At 38.8% G+C, this 15,859-nt stretch overlaps 1 protein-coding gene across 5 annotated transcripts in view; it reads right to left on the bottom strand.

Moving 5' to 3' along the window:
- The window catches only part of epha3 (eph receptor A3), a 138,170-nt gene extending 129,270 nt beyond the window's left edge, over positions 1 to 8,900 (bottom strand). For all 5 annotated transcript variants that reach the window (XM_060929871.1, XM_060929873.1, XM_060929872.1 and 2 more), the window contains exons 1-2: positions 8,712 to 8,900; positions 780 to 844 (exon numbers count right to left, since the gene is read on the bottom strand). In XM_060929871.1, the coding sequence (XP_060785854.1) occupies positions 780 to 844; positions 8,712 to 8,802 (156 nt within the window). In that variant the 5' untranslated portion in view covers positions 8,803 to 8,900. The remainder of the gene's footprint in view (positions 1 to 779; positions 845 to 8,711) is intronic.
- Between the last annotated feature and the right edge of the window lie 6,959 nt (positions 8,901 to 15,859).

The raw sequence follows: 15,859 nt of genomic DNA, 5'->3' as shown, positions 1-15,859 counted from the left end.
CTTGAAGTAACCCGGACACTCCGATTTCTTTATACAGTCTTACTCAAGATTCTGTTATATTCCTGAGCCTTTCTCTGTCATAATTCCTTGTCAAATCTTAGCTATAGCTTTTGCCTGTTTGTCGGTTTATGCTTTGAGGTCACAGCATTCTCCTTTTGGTTTTTCTGTTTCGATTAGTTTTAATAAAATTCAAACCTGCACCTGTGTTCTCGTGTTTCTGTCTAACTTAAAGACTATTCAAATTTATTAGTTGTAAATTTAGTAATAAGTAAGTAGTATTATTTTCTCCATGAAACAATGTCTTTACCTAAAAGACATGTTATCTCAAAGTCAGTTTATTCCCTTTTAGCCACCATCTACACTAAAAGGACAGTCTAGCCTATATTTTACAGTGCCAACAATAAAAAAAAAAAGCAAGCGGAAACCAGATTTGGCAGTTATATGGAGAAAATTACTGGATTACCTTCAGCAAGTGCCAAGAAGTAATTTTAACACTTAATAAAGTTTAATAATGGTTGGATTAAGTAGCCCCTGGGGCCAATTCACAGTAAGATAAATAAACACTGTTGTTACTGGGCACTTTGGGTTTTGAGAATAAAATAAATTATCTATTTTAAACACCCAGAACACCGTCTTTAGGTGTCCTATTTCCCCAAGCTTCTACTAAATTATATTTTTATTTTACCAAAAGACAAAATAGTTTAAATATTGAATAGCACTACTGTATGTCGTGCCTGTTCTCTCTCACAGAGAATTATGGTTAACATGGACATACATACCCCATGAGGTGGATATGATATCCATCCCAGCTCCCCTTGGCTTGCTTTGGAATCCAACAGGTTAACTGCAGGAAAAGAGAAAGAAAGAGAGAGAAAAAATGAGTTAGTATCTCTTATTAGCCTCTACTACCCTCCTACCAGTCCCCCGGGAGGCATGTACATTCTGACCAACAGACTATTTATTCAGCTGCACAACTCTCATGAGATGATCAAATTAAACAAACAGTGCAAGCTTCTTCTCTTAGTCAAGCAAACTCATCCTCCAAATGACTGTGGTGGGTGCAGCCACTGGGGAAACAGGGAAATACCCACATCAGTCAGACAGTTAGATGTCAGTCCCTGCCCTGCTGACGGGAAGAGGCTGCCGATGGGCAATGATGGCTCACATGTCCATATCTACTGCACTGTTTCTTTGTATGACGCACTGTTTTTCCACTGATCTTTAAGTAGAACACATCTGGCAGGCATTCTCTGAATGAAAGCCAATATCCAATAATTAATGTAATGTAAGCTGTGAAAAGATTATGAGCCGGGTTCTACTGACAGTTCGACACTTATGCTGAGATTTAAGAAAAAAAAACTTTTTAGTGAATAACTTGTAACAAGCAAATAGAAGACGCTACATTAGACACGAATATTAATGGATTTTTTTGTTTTTTTTTTAAATGCAGTTTTGAAACTCACAGATGAAATGAGTAGTTGTAACGTGCTGACTGTAACCATTCCTTCATGAAATCCATTTTACAAACAAAACGCGAGGAGGATTTTTTTTAAATATTGAGGAGTGTAAATCTAAGACAAAATGGCTGTCTCTAAAGCATGAGCACTATAATGCACTATGTAGTTCTATAGTAGATTATAAGACACAAGAAGTGAGCGTATACAAAGACATTGTCATACGCCACTCCTGACAAACTTTTAACATCTTTCAGTCTGGTGTTCTACTCAGCTTAACTGAACAGAGAGCAAAAAGAACAAAGATTGCTTCAACGTGCAATAAATGTATAATTGTAGCTGCCATGTGGGAAGCTCAGCAGGGTGCCTGTGACTCACCATCTCGAATGCACTGTCCAGTAAATGTTTATCCCAAACAAAATGACACATACAACTGAAAAAAGGGCACTTGATTAGTAAAAATATGCTTAATTAAGTAATGGTCGTGACATTAAGATCTGACAGAGATTACGAATGAGTCATATAAGTGAGCAGTTAGTTTCAAATACAACAAATGCTGAATCCACATAAAATAGGAGACTGATTGGTACAAATACTTTGTGGCATACCGTGTATTAGATTGTTAGATTCAAGCACATAATTCTGCAAATGGGACCACACCTACCGAAACAGCTGGCTGTTCCCATACAGCAGACAATTTCCTATTAACTGTAATGAAGATATCTGCTTGTGTCCGGTAATGGCAGCTGACATCCAGCTCCATTGGTTCCAATTTAACTTTCTCAATGAGCCGAGCCAACGTCTCAAATTGAGCCGACCAGGGGAATTTGAGAACAGAAAATTAGATGGCTATATTGGTGAAGCAAATTCTTCAGCTGCAGGAGCAGGAAATCTCAGCCAAAGGCACCACCCTTCCAGCACCAAGAAATGGGGGCACATCGGGCATCCTCTCCCAGCTCAATCCTGTAACGCCAGCTTATTAATAGCTTATCCACTGCTTGTCCATAGGAATAAACAACGACAGGCAAAACAGATGCAATCAATACATGACAGAGACAGTAATCTAGGATCACAACCACAGTCTCTCCGTGAGCATCCAATGTCCTGATAAATCATTCCTGCACCAGCAACTATTGTTTTCATCAGCACATTGCACATTTATTGAACTCATCAGCAGCACTGAGAAAAAACACAATGGCTTGTTTCATTCTCTACCTATCACATGACGGCCCAGAAATGCATACAATATCCTATTTGTCAAATATTTACAGTATCATGGATAAGTCTTGACTGTACAGTCAGCACAGCTGTATATTACCACTCAGAAAACCCCCCAAAAATGTTTATAATCAGACGGTGGTTGATGAGACAATCAGACAGCTTTTTTTTCATCATTCAGCTAACCTTCACCTTTCTTGATTAGCTAATTAAATCTGTTATTGAATTCAGATGGAAATTGCGTGGTGAAACACCTCAGAAGTGCAGTCCAAGGAGATCAGGCATGCTGAGGCTTGGCTTTATTAAAAGCTGACTGTGTGTGTGTGTGTGTGTGTGTGTGTGTGTGTGTGTGTGTGTGTGTGTGTGTGTGTGTGTGTGTGTATGGACAAACTGAGGATTGATTTCAAAGAAGAATGTACGACAGATTAAGTTATCTAAGTCCCCAAGAGCCTCTCGTGAGTAGTGAACGATGTTTAAACATCACTCGAAAACCAATGCCCTCTCAAAAACAAACAAATACATGTCTGTTGTCACGACATTTACAGTGGCCATAAAAGCTGGAATACCTGTACAATGTATGTTAAGTTCTTGAGGCAGACCTTCAGAAATTTGAGATAAAAAAGATATTTAAATATCTAAATATAATAATTCATTTATTATAAATAGTACTTTTGAAATATTAAAATAAACATATAAAAACAATAAATCAATACAACCTACAGTGATGTAGTGAAGTATTAAACTGCAGAGTATGAACAATTCAGCTCTGCTTGCATGTGCCTTCAACTCCAACCTCTGTGCAGCTTTTCCCTCGGTCAGCTCCCTGTGAGCACCGAGCAGTCTCTGCCCGCACAACACCAGCAGCCTGAGCACACTTCTGGCCCCAAATGCACTATTTTTACCATGAGCACATGTGTAAGCAGGTTTTCGGCACCTCTGAAAGGTACCATCATTCACAAATCACTGCTTTCAGTGAGAGCAAAAAAGCACCTTTACACCCTGAACCTCCCAAAATGACGCTCTCTCTAAAAATACAGAAGGCATCGTCATGGCAAAGGTTGGTTCAGTAAATACAGAAACTGAGGTAATTTGTGTGATGTGTTATTAAAAAAAATTCAATTAGAGCATAAATATTTAGAATTAGAGTGCTTCCAAGAATTTTTGAAAACATCAATATGCAGTACAGTCTTGAAACGGGCATATCGTTTTAGATGACCTATCCACCATATACTAAACTATCACCTTCAATTATGCAGCTTAAGAAATAAAAGTCCTACAGGTTTGTCGGAGTTGCCCAGACCTGACTTCACAGGGCCGGCTAAATGGCAGCAGCAAAATCGCATTAATTTGCTATTTTAAACAAAAGAATGTTTCACTAGGGAGTCAGCCCAGATTAAAGAAAAGATAGCAAAACATATACACACATTTAGCTCTCTCTCATGAACTGTTTATTATGTAGGAAAATATCAATATGGCATGAGACCTAACTGTTATCCTGGAACTCATTATAAAAAATAATGGTAACCTTTTTTTTTTTTTTCAAACATAAGCTTCAAAAGAGATGCTATAAAGGCTAGTTAACCAAATCTAAAATGTCATTATTTAGCATGCAAAGCCCAAAATACAAAAAATCTGTTTTATATATATATATATATATATATATATATATATATATATATATATATATATATATATAAACACACACACACACACACACACACACACACACACACTATCCTTGTGAGGACCTTCCATTGACATAATTATTATTGCAGTTAATTAATGCTGTGCCTGCACCTAAACCTAACTTTAACCTCAGTAATGAAAAGGAAACTCTTTGGTTATATATATATATATATATATATAAAACACAACAACAGCAATTTCCTTGTGGAAACCATCCAAATGTCCCCACAAGGTTGAAATTGTCAGATATTACTATCCTTGTGGGGATATTTAGTCTTCAGTACTATATAAACACACACTTACTATCCTTACTATCCTTGTGAAAACCTTCCACTGCCACAATTATTACTACAGCTACTTCAGTAACCAAAATGAAACCAAAACTTTGTTTGTTTGTTTGTTTAATTAATTAATTAGCAAGTGCAGGTTTTTTTTTTAAACTATTTTTCTCATGCGGTCCAGAAAAAAATGTCCCCACAAGATCAAAACTGTCAGACGTTCAATCAGTGTGGTCCCCACCAACACACACACACACACACACACACACACACACACACACACACACACACACACGTTTGTCTTACTATCCTTGTGAAAACGTTCCATTGCCATAATTATTACCGCAGCTACTTCAGTAACCACAATGAAACCAAAACTTTGTTTATTTATTTGTTTGTTCATTTGTTTAATTAACAAGCGCAGTTTTTTAAACTATTTTTCTCATGCAGTCCAGAAAAAATGTCCCCACAAGATCAAAACTGTCAGACGTTCAATTAGTGTAGTCCCCACCAACACACACACACACACACACACACACACACACACACACACACACAATATTAAATATATAGAAATGCTCCAGAAAAGTTACATTCAGTAAAGAAAAATATAGCATTTCAATATTTCAGTAAGTAGTAGTGTATATTACAATTTATACAACTATTATATGTTACAAATTAATGAGACATTTTAAAGAAACAAATTCACTGTAAAAAATGATTTGTTGTTTTAACTTAAAAAAGTTAGTACCTGGCATGCCTTAAAACTTTGAGTTAATTGAAATTAATATAGTAAGTGAACACAATGAGGCGAACAATTTAACTTACCATATACATTTCAGTGAACTCAAAATTTTAAGGCAGCTCAGGTACTAACTTTTTTAAGTTAAAACAACAAATCATTTTTACATTATTTATCTCATCTCTCATCTCATTATCTGTTTTACATTATTATTATTATTATTATTATTATTATTATAACTTGTAGCTGTGTGTTCGCTGTTGATGTTGTAGTTTGAGTGGAGCAGTGTACAGAGCAGATCTTTCAGGCCAGCTGTCTTATTTAACCGGAACCACAGTAAGGTTCTGTTGTATCTGGGCCTGGACTGTCCATCAAACCCCTGTGAGTGTCTTGCTGGCATTTTTAATGTTAGCTGATTGTGAACAAGCTTCCTGTTAATGAGTGGTGATTAGAATGATCCGTGTAGACTGGGGTTTCCACAGCTTTATCCCTTTCTACAGGCTACACTTTGTTTTGCTGTTGTGTTTTTCTTTCTGGGTCGTATGATCGCTTCCAGCTCTGACTCGCTGCGTTGTGAACAGCAAGAGAGAGAGAAAAAAAGTGTGCCAATCATACACCTTACTCATACAAATCAACCTCAAGCGTGCTGAGAAAGCCCTCATCACCTTCTGCTTGGTGCCTTTCTCTGTTTAAACAGGACACTTTAGAAACCACACACTGATCCGAGTTGAAAGTTTCAGCCACATGTCTAACTCCAGCCTCACTGCTGCTGAATCGCTATCATCTTCCTCAGTGTTATATTGCTCTTATGAAGAAAATAGGGCAAATGCTCAAAGTATCCTCATCCAGCAACAACAAAATGGAGAAGTTTCTAATTTGCCTCTATAGTACAATACAAACAGCATTTAAGAAATTCTGCCTGTAAGCAAAATTACAGAATTATCTATCTATCTATCTATCTATCTATCTATCTATCTATCTATCTATCTATCTATCTATCTATCTATCTACAAGATAAAAAGCAAAGGGTCTGTGGGAGATTTTACAGTTTGACGTCAAAGTAATTTTTAAAAATTGTGCTAGAATAATTCTCATCGCAAATTTTAGGCCCAATTAAGAAAGTAAAAAGCCGAGACCACCTTCATGTAACCGGTATAAAGGTTTACTTAGCGTAAAGTTTTGGACTAAGCCCCCTTAGATGAGCTTTAATGCTCTTGGGACAAACTCTGACCTCAAATATGTTATAATAATAATAATAATAATAATAATAATAATAATAAAGGTTTAGCGGTGTGTGTGTGTGGCTCTATACTGACACTCACTGGTGAGAAACCTGCGCCTATAAGCGCCTTTAGTCCTCCAGCAGCACACCTTAAACCTGGTCTGACTGCTGAACAATGCCAGCAAGGAGCACCACTGGTTTCTATGGGGGCTATGTGATTACGGACAGAGAGAGAGAGAGAGAGATCTATAAGATTGTTAAATATAACTTTACAATAATCTGTAGCGTTTATAAAGTCAGTCTCGATTCCCAGCTCCTTCCATAAATAATGCTGGATAAAACCATCTTAAATAATATTCTGTTCAATTAGTCGCACTGCGCCCCCCCCCCCCCCCCCCCCAAAAAAAAAAAAAAAAAGTTCTCTGCGGGTTTTAATTTTTGTTTTGTCTGCTGATATTTTGACCACGTAATTCACGTACTTGAAGTAGGTAAGTAAGTAAATAAATAAATACTTTGGAAGTTTGGAAGTGGCTGTTAAACATTAAAAGTACATCTGTATTTGTGGCCATGAGGAAAAAGTTAACTCTACACACTTACACTGCTCCAGAGATTAGTTATAAAGATGTGTTTATTTCTCTCTCTCTCTCACACACACACACACACACACACACACACACACACACACACACACACACACACACACAACGCTTCATCAACTGGAATAAAGTCCATCTAAAATATTCTACACTATATAAAAGACCACTTATTATTTTAAAACTTTTAACTCGTCGGAAATAGCCTACTGAGAAATAAAACATTATTTTATATACTGTGCGAGGATGCATTTAACTTTTTTTAAATAATAATAATAATAATAATAATTTCGGCCTGCTCTATTCACTGAAGCCGACTTGAAGATCTTAGATTAATGAATGATAAGTGACATGTAAATTCTGCACAGAGCTGTATTTTACTGAAAACTCTAGTGCCCTTTTCAGGAGCAGGACTCTAAAAGCATGGATATTTCAGTAAAGCAGCCTGATGTGAAGTTGACGCAAGTTGCCTCGACGCAGCACCAGATTATCAGCCTTTGACCTTTAACTCTGGATATACCACAACTCACTTTACACTTCCCTTATTAGTGGAATACTTTCACGTGAATCTCCTGTTAGTCTTATTCAAATTAAGAAAATCTTACCTTTTTAAATTGATGCCTTAAGACTACGTTCAACTAGGATGTGAAGCTGTAAAAGAAAGAAAGAAAGAAAGAAAGAAAGAAAGAAAGAAAGAAAGAAAGAAAGGTCCATGTGTTCCCTGACCCTGAGTTCTATTTAAACGGAAACTTAGAAGAGCGGCAAATTCATGAATTGAAATGTGCATAGAAATTGCATAGGATTTTTTTTCTGCTTTCAGTATCAATTTGGAAGAATACAAACATATATATAAACTAAGTATGAAAACATTTGGAATACATTTTGCTAAAAATGGTTCATTTCCCCTGTGTGAGGAGACTTTTGGAACACCCTGTATAAGAGTGTGTGTAGAGGCCTGTAACAGGCTGGTGGTTTAGAGCAGCTCTCGGGACAGTTCCCTGGTCCATGTGAAAACTCCAGACTAATGCACGATGCCTGTTCCTATTAAAATAACATTTTCAAGCTGAATTAAAAAAAACCCCAACAACTCCAAGTTAAGAAAGAGTGACAGATTATACTGTCTACGCGCTTAGAAATTGTCTTAATAATAATAAACCATGCATATGAATGAAGTTGCTCTTCAAGAGTGTCTGATGTTAATAGATACCAAATGACCCGAGTTCACTGTTCTGTAAAGCAAACAGCAAAACTGCCAGAAATCTGCTTCACTCATAAACCGCGTTTATTGTTTTCCTCCCAGTCAAGGACAGTCATACCAGGTGAACATCCCAGTAACTGTACTGCGGAAATATGTGCTGTCACATGGAATGAGTCTGGACGACGTTAAAGCGAAAAACTTGGGACATGCCGCAGACACGCGCGCAGAGTCCGTCCGTGAGTCGCGAGCGCAGAGTCTGTGAGTCGCGAGCGCAGAGTCTGTGAGCCGCTCAGCTCTTCTGCCACCGCGCGCCTGCTTACCTTCATTTGACGGATAAACGATGAATTCGGCGCAGGAAACGAGCATGAAGAGAAGGAGCAGAAGGGTTAGGAAGCGCGGGCTGCAACCCATGATGGCAGTTGAGCGGGCAAGGGAAGGTACATAACTCCATGAAGCATGCCACCGACGTGAGTGAGCTCTTCACCACTGAGCCAGTTACCATTCTCAGCGCGAGCGCTGATGTCAAGTTTGACACCGGAGACAAGGAGGAGCCTGCGCGCGCGCGCGCGCTCCCTCACCCTCCGCACTTCCGCTGGGTCCTACACCAACCACCACGCTGGGCTCGCACCTCGCACCTCCGTACAGGTAAACACAAGAGTGACGTCAACTTAGGAATCAGCATGCACTTCTCGCCAGGGGCGCCGCCAGAAATTTTGGGCCCCATGAAAGATTGGAATTTTGGGCCCCCCAACTTTGCCCACCCTCTTCACAATTGCACTATTGTCATTATTTGACTTTTGATAGCCCATGGACCTTGAGTTTGTGACTTTGTTATTACATTTTATGTATTAACCTACCAGGGACTAGATGAAAACTGGTCAGTGACTAATTCTGGTGCATTTACAATCACAAATGAAAATTCAAGATTTTGCCACATGCCTTCTTGTGCTAGGACAATTGGTAGTGAAATGTGTGATGTGACTGCTAATAAATCATAGAAAAAGTTTTCTACCCAGCATCAAAATACCTATGGAAATCCCATGAACTGTATATGGCGCTCGCTCATTAAAAACTTCAATCCTAAAGCATTTATGGGTTGTATTGCTGCTTACCTCCTTCTCCAAAGGGGGGTTCAGTGGTTTGGTAGGACGGAGGTCCCCCTGAGGCTGAATCTGTGCATATTTAGGGCACCCCATTAGTTATGAAACTGGTTATTAGCACTAGTCATTCGCACCAGCATAACATAATATTTCATCTTGTTTATCACACAAGTCAGTTCAGTTATTAAAATGGAAAAAATGTCACTGTACAAACTGTAAAAGTGTTCTCTTGATAGGCTAATCCAACCACGTTCATACTGTTCATTTACCATTCGCTAATATTTTGAACACACGTGAGCGATAGCTACCTTTCTTTGGGAAAAACTGAGTGAGTTGCCTGTCTCTCCGGTCCCTCTCAGCTTTCAGTTGCCTTTCTTTACGTTTTTGACAGCCACTCTTCATATTTAGCGATCATAGACTGTACACACTCCACTGCTGGCTGGCTGGCTGCTGCACCGCGACAGAGCAGCAAGTAGCGTTGCACTGATCAGCACACAGATTTAACGCATCGCGCTTCTACCAGAACTGGACCGTATCATTTCGCAAAAGGGGGAGGGTTAAATGACAATATGTTGAAGAACTCAAGAAATAGACAACCTTGTTCAATTAGCTCATTTTACCAGATGGAATATTGCATTGTTGTTATTTCAAAAGTCTTATTAAAATCATTAAAAGCATATTATCAGCCCCTTAAAGGGCCCCATGGCAGTGCTGGGCCCCTAGAATTGTTTTAACCTTTCACCCCCTGGCGGCGCCCGTGCTTCTCGCCGCATACACTGTCTTGTGTCTTTCATATGAGAACCCACCTCACACACTCCATCCTACAGCTCTTACTGGTTTATATTTTATTTAGCTAGATGCCATACACTACCGTTCAAAAGTTTGGGGTCACCCAGACAATTTTGTGTTTTCCATGAAAAGTCACACTTTTATTTACCACCATAAGTTGTAAAATGAATAGAAAATATAGTCAAGACATTTTTCTGGCCATTTTGAGCATTTAATCGACCCCACAAATGTGATGCTCCAGAAACTCAATCTGCTCAAAGGAAGGTCAGTTTTATAGCTTCTCTAAAGAGCTAAACTGTTTTCAGCTGTGCTAACATGATTGTACAAGGGTTTTCTAATCATCCATTAGCCTTCTGAGGCAATGAGCAAACACATTGTACCATTAGAACACTGGAGTGATAGTTGCTGGAAATGGGCCTCTATACACCTATGGAGATATTGCACCAAAAACCAGACATTTGCAGCTAGAATAGTCATTTACCACATTAGCAATGTATAGAGTGTATTTCTGATTAGTTTAAAGTGATCTTCATTGAAAAGAACAGTGCTTTTCTTTCAAAAATAAGGACATTTCAAAGTGACCCCAAACTTTTGAACAGTAGTGCAGGTGAAAAATAAAGCTTACTATAATCTGGGTGAAAGAATGCAGATAAACTCAGTTTAACATCTAGATGCATGAACATTAAATAGTTATAGCTATTTACAGGTCACGCAACTGCATTCATATTATAGAGAACCTTGCATTTTTACACAACAGTTGTGAATTGATGTATTTATCCTAATAAAGAACAGTGTGAGCCTATTCAGTTGGATCTAAGTGAAGTTATGAAACATTTATCTAGAATCTTTTCTGTCCTCACACAAACACACACACTCCTCTGACTGTCCAGACAGCTGATTTACTGACTAGGCTATCTTCAAATGAAGACTGAATATGTACTTAGCACTTATTTAATCTATATCGGTTCTTCTCTTATAGCTACTAACCTCCCCCAGGGTTTTAGCTTGACGCTGTTCTTACTCTCTGACCTAGTGAACTAGAATGAAGATATGTTTTTAATAAAAGACTACAAAGCACTTGTGTAAGCTGCTTTGGTTATCCATCCATCCATCCATCCATCCATCCATCCATCCATCCATTATCTGTAACCGCTTATCCTGTGCAGAGTCACAGGCAAGCTGGAACCTATTTTAGCTGACTATGGGCGAGAGGCAGGGTACACCCTGGACAAGTCACCAGGTCATCACAGGGCTGACACATAGAGACAATTCACACTCACGGTCAATTTAGAGCCACCAATTAGCCGAACCTGCATGTCTTTGGGGGAAACCGGAGCACCCGGAGGAAACCCACGTAGACATCATGCAAAATCCATACAGAAAGGCCCTCGTCAGCCACTGGGCTTGAACCCAGAACCTTCTTGCTGTGAGGTGACAGTGCTAACCACTACACCACCGTGCTGCCCCTGCTCTGGTTAATGTATGCTAAATGCTGTCAAAGTAAAAGTAAATATAAACAATGCATTATACCACATTTTCATCTATTTCATGGATTTTTTTTAGAATAAACATTAACCATACAAAAATCTCATTATCTCTAGCCGCTTTATCCTGTTCTACAGGGTCGCAGACAAGCTGGAGCCTATCCAAGCTGACTACGGGCAAAAGGCAGGGTACACCCTGGACAAGTCACCAGGTCATCACAGGGCTGACACATAGACACACACAACCATTCACACCTACGGTCAATTTAGAGCCACCAGTTAACCTAACCTGCATGTCTATGGACTGTGGGGGAAACCAGAGCACCCGGAGGAAACCCACACAGACACGGGGAGAACATGCAAACTCCGCACAGAAAGGCCCTCGCCGGGCACGGGGCTCGAACCTGAACTTTCTTGCTGTGAGGCAACAGTGCTAACCACTACACCACCATGCCACCCCACCATACCAAAAAAAAAAAAAATGCATACAAAAATGCATCCTTTAAAAAAATATTTTCACTTTCTGTGCCACATGCAATACATAATTGCTTTTTTTTCATGTGTAAAAATTTCTATGAACCTATGAATCTAGGTTTGGCTATAAAATCAATAAAACATTATTGGAAATGTTTAAAGTTTACATATAATTTACAACCCCGATTCCAAAAAAGTTGGGACAAAGTACAAATTGTAAATAAAAATGGAATGCAATGATGTGGAAGTTTCAAAATTCCATATTTTATTCAGAATAGAACATAGATGACATATCAAATGTTTAAACTGAGAAAATGTATCATTTAAAGAGAAAAATTAAGTGATTTTAAATTTCATGACAATAACACATCTCAAAAAAGTTGGGACAAGGCCATGTTTACCACTGTAAGACATCCCCTTTTCTCTTTACAACAGTCTGTAAACATCTGGGGACTGAGGAGACAAGTTGCTCAAGCTTAGGGATAGGAATGTTAACCCATTCTTGTCTAATGTAGGATTCTAGTTGCTCAACTGTCTTAGGTCTTTTTTGTCGTATCTTCCATTTTATGATGCGCCAAATGTTTTCTATGGGTGAAAGATCTGGACTGCAGGCCGGCCAGTTCAGTACCCGGACCCTTCTTCTACGCAGCCATGATGCTGTAATTGATGCAGTATGTGGTTTGGCATTGTCATGTTGGAAAATGCAAGGTCTTCCCTGAAAGACACGTCGTCTGGATGGGAGCATATGTTGCTCTAGAACCTGGATATACCTTTCAGCACTGATGGTGTCTTTCCAGATGCATAAGCTGCCCATGCCACATGCACTAATGCAACCCCATACCATCAGAGATGCAGGCTTCTGAACTGAGCGCTGATAACAACTTGGGTCGTCCTTCTCCTCTTTAGTCCGAAGGACACGGCGTCCCTGATTTCCATAAAGAACTTCAAATTTTGATTCGTCTGACCACAGAACAGTTTTCCACTTTGCCACAGTCCATTTTAAATGAGCCTTGGCCCAGAGAAGACGTCTGCGCTTCTGGATCATTTTTAGATACGGCTTCTTCTTTGAACTATAGAGTTTTAGCTGGCAACGGCGGATGACACGGTGAATTGTGTTCACAGATAATGTTCTCTGGAAATATTCCTGAGCCCATTTTGTGATTTCCAATACAGAAGCATGCCTGTATGTGATGCAGTGCCGTCTAAGGGCCCGAAGATCACGGGCACCCAGTATGGTTTTCCGGCCTTGACCCTTATGCACAGGGTCTTCCAGATTCTCTGAATCTTTTGATGATATTATGCACTGTAGATGATGATATGTTCAAACTCTTTGCAATTTTACACTGTCGAACTCCTTTCTGATATTGCTCCACTATTTGTCGGCACAGAATTAGGGGGATTGGTGATCCTCTTCCCATCTTTACTTCTGAGAGCCGCTGCCACTCCAAGATGCTCTTTTTATACCCAGTCATGTTAATGACCTATTGCCAATTGATCTAATGAGCTGCAATTTGGTCCTCCAGCTGTTCCTTTTTTGTACCTTTAACTTTTCCAGCCTCTTATTGCCCCGTCCCAACTTTTTTGAGATGTGTTGCTGTCATGAAATTTCAAATGAGCCAATATTTGGCATGAAATTTCAAAATGTCTCACTTTCAACAGATCACAGATATGTTGTCTATGTTCTATTGTGAATACAATATCAGTTTTTGAGATTTGTAAATTATTGCATCCTGTTTTTATTTACAATTTGTACTTTGTCCCAACTTTTTTGGAATCGGGGTTGTACAACCAGTCCGAAGGATTATAAAGTACACATATTTTAGTTGTAATTACAGAAATCTGGTAGTTTTACTGTGGGTTCTGCACAATGCTACATTTTCTTTCTATTCACCTAATTAATCTGTCTATTTTCTTTGCCAAAAGTATATCAATTTATTGTCTTAGGGGAAAAAATACTTTTCAAAATGTATTTTTGGTCACTACATACGGATCAGTGATGATCTGAATTATTTGTAATAATGGTTTTAAGAGCTGCCAGGAAGAAAATCTGGTTGGAACCCAGTGGCGGAATGAAGAGTTGGGCAGTGAGTTTTTGAGCATGGATATTATCGACAAACCTGGGACTGGGCCCAGACAGCCAGAGGGGACATTCCCACACAACGAGTCCAAAATCAGCCAGTGTTATTTCACATCACATTCCTCATTCAAAAGTATTAGAGTCATGGAGCATGAGCCCAAATACAACAATCTGTTCAGCAAGTAAACATGACTGGTGCAGGATTTAGTGAAGAAAAGTTAAACAAGAAGGCAAACCATCAATAATGGCAGTTCAAAGAAGGAAAACAACATTTGGTTACTCTTGATGGCATTGAGGTTTTGTGTGGAGGCATAAATTCCCTCAGACTGTCACATGTGGTTCTTACTACAGTATGTGAACATTAAATGGAATTACTTATGTTGATCAATTTATATTCAACACTCCAACAAGTGGTGCAAAATTCAGATATGTTTATGTAATTCAATCCCATGGCTAATAACCACCCATGTGATTGCCATTCATTTGTAACAATCATCCGTTCTTGTGCAGCAGAGTTGCTTTGATTTTTTTAAGTACTCTTGGCCTCAAACCTTAACAGACATTAAGACATGGTGCTGTAACTGTTTTATGAAACCCTCATTTCCATCTTGTCCTTTTGTGGATTCACATATTTGTAGTGCTACGTTGTGCTCACAGTGCCAGACTTGTTTGGATGCCATCCCTCCACCATCTGCTCTTGCAGTATGCCAATCGGAGTTTGGAATGGCACCTCTGTCTTGCCAGCCAACATAACAGTTGCACTGCAGTTATTCTGGTGTAAATTATTACATGGGCCACAACCATCTCTTCATTAACTGTGGCTCTCATTATTAAGACGATCCATTATTCCATATGGTGAATCACTACTTCCATATAATGAAGACCCACTGCTTAAAAATGAATGCTTAAATTATAAACATAGGGGTGGATTGTAGGTATAAACTGCATGTATAAAGTTAGTTGCAATAAGCTACACAATAATATATTTTATTAATGCTTTCATAATAACGAAGTATATATATTAACAGCCAAGTGAGTCTTGTATGAGTAGCCAATAATAATGGTAATAGTTAAGTGTTAGCATCTTGTTAACTCGTTTTCTTAATTATTATCATGACTTATGCAGTACATTATCGTAAATGATTTCGGTTAACTCAAATTCTAGGCTATAATGTAAAGTTTGTGAAACGTTTGAATATTTGTTTCCAGTACACCCAGTTCTGAACTAAAGCCTGACATGTGACAGTTTATAATATAGTGCTCTAAAATCACAGCTTTACACAAGTCTAAGTTCGGCTTTAACAACTACTTTTATATGCCTCAGTCCTTACTTTGAGTGTGTTTGAAGGGATCAGCTGTGAGATCATCACCATACTGCTTTTTATATAACACAAACAAAGTGGTTCCATATGGATCATGTGATATCAAAGCAACTTGTGAGTGGTGTTGGCTTTAGGTTGCAAACTGCAAATTGTTCAAGTTATCTGTAGCAAAACATGATGATTAACCTACACTGTGTAAAAAAGGGCAATGTAACTGATCTG

Source organism: Neoarius graeffei, chromosome 9, assembly GCF_027579695.1.
Source record: "Neoarius graeffei isolate fNeoGra1 chromosome 9, fNeoGra1.pri, whole genome shotgun sequence".
Classification (NCBI taxonomy): Eukaryota; Metazoa; Chordata; class Actinopteri; order Siluriformes; family Ariidae; genus Neoarius; species Neoarius graeffei.
This window is presented reverse-complemented; position numbering and strand designations above follow the sequence as displayed.